The sequence below is a fragment of the Schistocerca serialis genome, chromosome 3 (genome assembly GCF_023864345.2).
Source record: "Schistocerca serialis cubense isolate TAMUIC-IGC-003099 chromosome 3, iqSchSeri2.2, whole genome shotgun sequence".
Classification (NCBI taxonomy): Eukaryota; Metazoa; Arthropoda; class Insecta; order Orthoptera; family Acrididae; genus Schistocerca; species Schistocerca serialis.
The window spans coordinates 834,308,012-834,317,263 of record NC_064640.1 but is presented as its reverse complement, the minus strand read 5'-3'; the positions used below and the strand labels follow the sequence as shown (position 1 = coordinate 834,317,263).

Below are 9,252 nucleotides of genomic sequence, written 5' to 3'. Positions count from 1 at the left end.
GCGTGCCTCAGCGATACAGAGGGCCGTACCGTAGGTGCAACCACAACGGAGGGGTATCTGTTGAGAGGCCAGACAAACATGTGGTTCCTGAAGAGGGGCAGCAGCCTTTTCAGTAGTTGCAGGGGCAACAGTCTGGATGATTGACTGATCTGGCCTTGTAAAATTAACCAAAACGGCCTTGCTGTGCTGGTACTGCAAATGGATGAAAGCAAGGGGAAACTACAGCCGTAATTTTTCCCGAGGACATGCAGCTTTACTATATGATTAAATGATGATGGCGTCCTCTTGGGTAAAATATTCCGGAGGTAAAATAGTCCCCCATTCGGATCTCCGGGCGGGGACTACTCAAGAGGACGTCGTTATGAGGAGAAAGAAAACTGGCATTCTATGGATCGGAGCGTGGAATGTCAGATCCCTTAATCGGGCAGGTAGGTTAGAAAATTTAAAAAGGGAAATGGATAGGTTAAAGTTAGATATAGTGGGAATTAGTGAAGTTCGATGGCAGGAGGAACAAGACTTTTGGTCAGGTGATTACAGGGTTATAAATACAAAATCAAATAGGGGTAATGCAGGAGTAGGTTTAATAATGAATAAAAAAATAGGAGTGCGGGTTAGCTACTACAAACAGCATAGTGAACGCATTATTGTGGCCAAGATAGACACAAAGCCCATGCTTACTACAGTAGTACAAGTTTATATGCCAACTAGCTCTGCAGATCATGAAGAAATTGATGAAATGTATGACGAGATAAAAGAAATTATTCAGGTAGTGAAGGGAGACGAAAATTTAATAGTCATGGGTGACTGGAATTCGTCAGTAGGAAAAGGGAGAGAAGGAAACATAGTAGGTGGATATGGATTGGGGGGAAGAAATGAAAGAGGAAGCCGCCTTGTAGAATTTTGCACAGAGCATAACTTAATCATAGCTAACACTTGGTTCAAGAATCATGAAAGAAGGTTGTATACCTGGAAGAATCCTGGAGATACTAAAAGGTATCAGATAGATTACATAATGGTAAGACAGAGATTTAGGAACTAGGTTTTAAATTGTAAGACATTTCCAGGGGCAGATGTGGATTCTGACCACAATCTATTGGTTATGAACTGCAGATTGAAACTGAAGAAACTGAAAAAAGGCGGGAATTTAAGGAGATGGGACCTGGATAAACTGAAAGAACCAGAGGTTGTAGAGAGTTTCAGGGAGAGCATAAGGGAACAATTGACAGGAATGGGGGAAAGAAATACAGTAGAAGAAGAATGGGTAGCTCTGAGGGATGAAGTAGTGAAGGCAGCAGAGGATCAAGTAGGTAAAAAGACGAGGGCTAATAGAAATCCTTGGGTAACAGAAGAAATATTGAATTTAATTGATGAAAGGAGAAAATATAAAAATGCAGTAAATGAAGCAGGCAAAAAGGAATACAAACGTCTCAAAAATGAGATCGACAGGAAGTGCAAAATGGCTAAGCAGGAATGGCTAGAGGACAAATGTAAGGATGTAGAGGCTTGTCTCACTAGGGGTAAGATAGATACTGCCTACAGGAAAATTAAAGAGACCTTTGGAGAGAAGAGAACCACTTGCATGAATATTGAGAGCTCAGATGGAAACCCAGTTCTAAGCAAAGAAGGGAAAGCAGAAAGGTGGAAGGAGTATATAGAGGGTCTATACAAGGGCGATGTACTTGAGGATAATATTATGGAAATGGAAGAGGATGTAGATGAAGATGAAATGGGAGATAAGATACTGCGTGAAGAGTTTGACAGAGCACTGAAAGACCTGAGTCGAAACAAGGCCCCGGGAGTAGACAACATTCCATTAGAACTACTGATGGCCTTGGGAGAGCCAGTCATGGCAAAACTCTACCATCTGCTGAGCAAGATGTATGAGACAGGCGAAATACCCACAGACTTCAAGAAGAATATAATAATTCCAATCTCAAAGAAAGCAGGTGTTGACAGATGTGAAAATTACCGAACTATCAGTTTAATAAGTCACAGCTGCAAAATACTAACGCGAATTCTTTACAGACGAATGGTAAACTGGTAGAAGAGGACCTCGGGGAAGATCAGTTTGGATTCCGTAGAAATGTTGGTACACGTGAGGCAATACTGACCTTACGACTTATCTTAGAAGAAAGATTAAGAAAAGGCAAAGCTACGTTTCTAGCATTTGTAGACTTAGAGAAAGCTTTTGACAACGTTAACTGGAATACTCTCTTTCAAATTCTGAAGGTGGCAGGGGTAAAATACAGGGAGCGAAAGGCTATTTACAATTTGTACAGAAACCAGATGGCACTTATAAGAGTCGAGGGGCATGAAAGAGAAGCAGTGGTTGGGAAAGGAGTGAGACAGGGTTGTAGCCTCTCCCCAATGTTATTCAATCTGTATATTGAGCAAGCAGTAAAGGAAACAAAAGAAAAATTTGGAGTAGGTTTTAAAATTCATGGAGAAGAAGTAAAAACTTTGAGGTTCGCCGATGACATTGTAATTCTGTCAGAGACAGCAAAGGACTTGGAAGAGCAGTTGAACGGAATGGACAGTGTCTTGAAAGGAGGATATAAGATGAACATCAACAAAAGCAAAACGAGGATAATGGAATGTAGTCAAATTAAATCGGGTGATGCTGAGAGGATTAGATTAGGAAATGAGACAGTTAAAGTAGCAAAAGAGTTTTGCTATTTAGGGAGTAAAATAACTGATGATGGTCGAAGTAGAGAGGATATAAAATGTAGACTGGCAATGGCAAGGAAATCGTTTCTGAAGAAGAGAAATTTGTTAACATCGAGTATAGATTTAAGTGTCAGGAAGTCGTTTCTGAAAGTATTTGTATGGAGTGTAGCCATGTATGGAAGTGAAACATGGACGATAACCAGTTTGGACAAGAAGAGAATAGAAGCTTTCGAAATGTGGTGCTACAGAAGAATGCTGAAGATTAGATGGGTAGATCACATAACTAATGAGGAGGTATTGAATAGGATTGGGGAGAAGAGAAATTTGTGGCACAACTTGACTAGAAGAAGGGATCGGTTGGTAGGACATGTTTTGAGGCATCAAGGGATCACAAATTTAGCATTGGAGGGCAGCGTGGTGGGTAAAATTCGTAGAGGGAGACCAAGAGATGAATACACTAAGCAGATTCAGAAGGATGTAGGATGCAGTAGGTACTGGGAGATGAAGAAGCTTGCACAGGATAGAGTAGCATGGAGAGCTGCATCAAACCAGTCTCAGGACTGAAGACCACAACAACAACAATTACGTTCTTGAATGCGCAATGACAGAACAAGCAGTGGCAATGGCCAACCTAAAGAATTTTGTTTATTTGTTTTGTTTATACCTTCTGGCTGGATCAACGGAAGCGTCCGATTCCACCCGTCTGCTTTGACCCGTGACGTAATGGTATTGTGGTGTGTGACGTCACTACGATGTGGAGTTTTTGAGTTGGTTGTGTTTCTACTTTCTAGGTGCCATGTTGTTATATTTGCTGGTGCCCTCTGCTGGTAAATGTAGACGTGCTGAGTTTAACGGGTAACATTGTGTTCATTTGTGTTTGGGTTGTCATCGTGCTAAAGTAGTTTTGAGTTTCTGTAGTTAGTGCGATAACGTGGGTTGTGAAGTATTTTCAGTGAATTATTTAGGCGAATAGCCTAGGAAGAAATTGACTCCTTGCGAGAAAACGTAAAAACTGAAAATTGTGACCGGAGTGTTGCGGCATTTTTTGTAACACAACTAGAAAAAAAAGGAAGACCTTAAAGAATATGGTACCATTGTCTAGGTGAAAGATACGTATGCATGAGACAATACAAATTTAGGCTGAAGTTCTGTAGAAGCCAAATTATTTTATTGTTGCCAGTGCCACATAAGCTTTCTGTGTATGTGATTCACACACTTTTAACTTTAGCTGCAGAGTTTTAAAGGTGGAAAGAGAATGTAGCAACGCATCAGGTACATTCGTTATGGTCATACAGTGCAGTATTTGTTTCATGCAATCCCGCACTGCTAGTATGTTCTTACATCCATGTCTCAATTATTAAAGCACGATAGGATGGGTTGGAATGACACTGACGAAAATACATACAAATAGTGTTTAACAACAGAGATCAAGGTACTGCGGTGTTTGCTACAACTTTAAACAGCTTCTACAACACTAATTTATCACCCAGCAGGAGCTGCAAATCTTACGGATACTAAAGACGATCGCAAAGTAAAATGATCTCGCGTTCGTAATACGCAGGTATCACAACAGTTCACAGGGAAAAATTCACCCATTACAAATGCAAATACTAATTAAGTCTGTCATATATGGAAATATCCGACTTCTTTCATTACACATTTCTACATGATCCCACTCTTTTGTTCTTTAATTTTGGTCAGATGATAACAAAGAAATAGGCAAAACGATTTTGGCTTATTTATGCACAGCCTTGACTTATCCGCGTTATTACCGACAGACATTCCTTTACAGAATTAATTACACTAAACGAGTTGATGGAAAATTGCGCTCATTGCAATTAACAAATATCACATTTTTAAGCTACACAGAAAAAACACCATGAAACGCGAAAGATAATATGGATCACAATTTCATTTTTTTTTATGAAAATGTTTTCAATTAACAATTCAGTATTGATATTTTTATTTCTTTAATAATGCGCTATTTCGCTAGTGGCATCTGGAAAAATGAAATTCGTACTAATTACTAAATATTTTCGTATTTCTTATTTTTATGACTGACATATCTCCCCTTCTAACATCCTTGATTACGTCTTTGACAGCAGAATACTTCTTTGAACGCTATGCACAAGAAAACAAAGACGCGTGAATATTTGTATTTTGGCGGCAGTAGTGTGTTGTTCGCGCATCGTGTACAGTTTGTTGTCGTCGAAGACTGGCAAAATGGCTGGTGTTTTTGGCATTCACGTGGGGAATTCATCAGCCTGCTTGGCGTATTGTAAGGTTGGTAATGTTTTTCATATTTGTTGTTCACTGAGAACTTCTAATGTGCCAGAAGTGAAGTCATGAACGATTATTCTTCTAGCTCGAATGTATTCGTGAGAAACTTTCTAATAAGATCATATCAATGTAACTTTGACATTATTTTACGTTTTGTTTCTCAGGATGGGAAAGTTGATATTATAGCCGACGACAGTGGCAACAGAATAATGCCTGCAATAGTCGCGTTAGTTGACGGTGAAGAGGTAAGGAAATTTTGTACTAAGCAGCAGTTTATTTGAATAGTGCCCTCTAAGCTGAAATTGCCTGTTACTTCTTAATTTGGTTGGTTTACCACTGTTCCGTAATTCCGCTTCGTGATCAAAATTTAAGAGATCGAATGTGTTTCAGGCTGTTGGACTCCCAGCGAAGGCAGCTCTTGTCAGAAATGCCACATGTACAATCGTTCACAATAAGAAACTCTTAAATGACAGTATTCCTGACGACGAACTTGAGCATCATATAAAGTCAGTGAAATGTAAAATAGTGACTGAAGGAGGTCTGAAATATGAAATCCGAGATGAAGACAAGATTGCTGTGTATACCCCAGAAGGAGTCATGACGTGCATATACAAACAGCTGTTTGGTATGTAGAAATGTTTTTATGCGTAACGCCCCGATCTCATATTCCTACGAGTAGCTAGTATGGTTCATTCCGTGTAATCTCACAGGGGGTGAAAATGTGGCTATTTCAGAATTTAGTCATATTTGGAACATGGATGCCCACATGTGTCAGTAGTAAAACTGCCAAATAGCACTGTTCTAACTCTTACCATTTTTGATAAATTCAGGTTTGAAGATTCATGGGTGGGTACCCAGTCATTAGTCAGGAACCGGTTTCCATATTCTCAGACACTTGCTATTCAGTAATGAGGTGACCTACAGACATCAAGTATTTTAGTCATGTACTGTGTGAGTCATTAAGTTGATATATTGCATAAAAAGTAGGATACATCTCGGTTTTTTATGAAAAACATTGAGAATTGCTCTTTCTCCGTAATGTGCTTTACATGTGTGATTTTTTAAAAAATTATAACTTCACAGAGGGAAAAAATGCAGACTTCATCTTACGCACTATAACTCTTTAGTGCTAGCATTAAGTATAAATAACAATGACAAGCTTTTGGCATTGAAATTAGTAGTTCTTACCTTCACTTAAAGATGACTCCATCACAAAAAAAGGGCAAATTTGACGAATTTCAAAGTCCTGTGGGGTACATAGACAATTGAATCACAATATGATTTTTTGCTGAAATGTTTATATATCTGTCAGCAATCTTATCTGCAAAGAATACAGGGCATTAATAATAAAAACGTGTATTCCTTGAAAAATTGACCTGTAGGTCAGAACTGTAAACAATTTAGAGCTGAAAACAGTTACGAATCATTTTTCTCAGTGTGTATGTTGTATTTCTCTGTTAAGTGTCTTTCCTGTGTAAAGAATTAAGGGACAATGTGGGTGCACAAATGAGGTGATACATCCATATTCTGTCACTGCAACTTAAAAAGACAAGTTAAATGAAACATAAGAAATGGTGTAAGCAGTAATGAGACACAGTAATAACTTTAAATATGTACAGATATAAAAATTTTACAAAGAACATTTTGATAAACAAATTCAAATATAAAGAAGGAAACTAACTTTAAAACCCTTCCACTTTGCATATAACTGTTTTCCTCGACATCTTGATGCAGAAGCAAAATGAGTTCACTTAAATGTGAGAGATATAATTTTTTTCCGAAGCACTTATTGTCATGTTTATACAACTCCTCACTGTGTCTTTGTAATGATGGGAATCTGCCTGACATGTAGCATTGGAGAAGGGGACCCAAACAGCATCATTCCAAGCTAGCCATGAAGGGAATTGTGAATTAGCAGTAGGCATGCAGTTAATCTCAACATCTTTAAACTCATGTGATGCCTGGGAAACGGGTCCTGTGTGCCAGATTTTGTTGTATTTGAAAGCCACGTTCTGCCTGACTTGCAACCTTTTCTGCAAACCATTTCATGAGCTCCCATTGCGACACTGCTCCTTTTTTATATGTTGGAAGTCTCTTTATTATAAAGGTGTTAATTGCAGTGAGTAGTAATGTGTGGTGCAATCATATTACTGGAAATGTCATTGCTATACTGTACCTGTGTTCTGAGAAACCTTAATGTTATTTGATCTGTGAAGAAGCAGAGCATATTAGCACCCTGTATTGTCTGGAGTGCCCTGTGAACAATGCAACCAATTTTCCGATATAAGGAGCTCCTCACTCAGAAATGTAGAATTCAGCTCGTAATGGACAGTTTCAAGTTTTTATTATCTGCTCCACCTTTATTGAGTATTGTCAGAGTAACTACTATTGGTGTCCTAGAGCACATCGGACTTGGAGAAAGAACAATTAAAGAGAGTCATGGTGTAATTGCTGCTCCAGAATGCAGGAGTGGTCAAAAGATGTTACCTGGAATTGTCAGAGAAGTAGTAGTGATATCTTACGAAAATGATAATATTTCAAGACTTTGTGCAAGGAATTAAAGACTCCTTCCACTATGGTTCATAACAAGATGATTCACATAAAATTGCATGAAGGTTTCTTGAAATACAGGTACAGCACAATGACAGTTTCAGAAACCCAATTGAAACAAGCATTTCTAGTCATTGCTACTATCACCTTTCTAATGAAGAGACTTCCAATGACTGCAAATGGGAGCACTGTTGCTATGGAAACTCGTGAAAATGCTTTTTGGGAACAATTGCAAGTTGAGCAGAATGTGGCTTTCAAATTCTACAAAATCTGGTACACAAGACACATTTTCCACCAATCCCGTGAATTTAAAGATGTTGAGATTAACTATATGCCCCCTACAGATTCACAATTCCTTTCATGGTCCAGTTGGAATGATGCTGTTTGGCTACCCTTTGCCATTGTGATGTCTAAGGCAGATGTCCTATCATTACAAAGACATGGTGCACAGTTTTATAAACATGACAATAAGTGCTTTGGAGAAAAATCATATCTCTCACCTTTAAGTGAACTCATTTTGTTTTTGCATCAAGATATCAAGGAAAACAGTTATATGCAAGGTGTGTGTGTTTTAAAAATGCACTTTCCATCTTTGTATTTGATTTTTTTTATTTTTTTTAATGAAATTTTTCTTTGTGGAGGTTTTATATCAGTATATACTGGTATATATTCAAAGTTCTTAACGTCTCTCATTATTGCTTGCTGCTTTTCTTACTTTTCACTGAAGTTTGTTTTTAATTTACAGTAACAGAATAAGAATATATAACCTCATTTGTGCACCAAAGTTATCTATTGTAATTCTTTACACTGAAAAGACAACTAACAGTGAAATAATAATAAAAAATCCCGTGGAGGCCCGGGAAAAGAATAGGCCTCTGGTATGTTCTGCCAGTCGTAAAAGGCGACGAAAAAGAACAAACCACTAATAGGGCTAACCCCCCTTTTAGTGTGAATAGTTGGTTCAGGACAGAACTAAAGAAGCCTCGGACAAGCACCGTCATGGTCGGGGATGACGCTTGAACCCTATGCCCGCCCACAATGGTAACGACACTGCTAGCCTACTGGAAAATGATTCAAATCCAAATAGAGGTGTTTTGCAGGATATGCTTCCTGCAACCACCCTAGAAGGAAAACAAAAACAGAGGATGAGATGGTCAGATGAAGTTAATCGACACCTCATGTTCTGTTATTACCAAGCAACAAACCTAGGAACCAACACAACTGGATACAGATCACAAGTATACACAACATTTATTATCAGATACCCAGAATTAAAATTTTTAACAGAACGACGACTAGCTGATCAGATCCGTGTAATAATAAAAAATAACAGGATACCCCAGTCAGAATTAGAAAACATCAAACAACAAGTACAACAAATACTGGAACAAAATAATGTGCAATCAGAAGAAGAAGAAAATACAGTAATGGACTCAAACATCCCAGAGCAAACAAACAAAGGACAACACGCATCAATTAAACAATCAGAGGAAAACTAAATCTTAAGACAGCCACCAGAACAAGCACAAATAGAACACAAAGTGACACACATGTTAGATATAGAAGAAAAGATTCAGCTGACATATATAGAATACAAAGACACAAATACAGACATTAGACCATTCTTGCATAGACCACCAAATAACCCACAAGTCGAAACAACAATAAAAACTATCAACACAATCATACACAACAAAATAAATGAAAACACAACTATGGAAGAGTTACAACTACTGGTTTATATAGGAGCACTCA

The 9,252-nt window shown here is 38.2% G+C and overlaps 1 protein-coding gene across 1 annotated transcript in view; it reads left to right on the top strand.

The window, feature by feature from the left end:
- The first annotated feature begins 4,781 nt into the window (after positions 1–4,781).
- The window catches only part of LOC126470840 (heat shock 70 kDa protein 14-like), a 213,947-nt gene continuing 209,476 nt past the window's right edge, over positions 4,782–9,252 (top strand). The window contains exons 1-3 of the mRNA XM_050098855.1: positions 4,782–4,950; positions 5,112–5,192; positions 5,338–5,572. Of these exons, the coding sequence (XP_049954812.1) occupies positions 4,891–4,950; positions 5,112–5,192; positions 5,338–5,572 (376 nt within the window). The 5' untranslated portion in view covers positions 4,782–4,890. The remainder of the gene's footprint in view (positions 4,951–5,111; positions 5,193–5,337; positions 5,573–9,252) is intronic.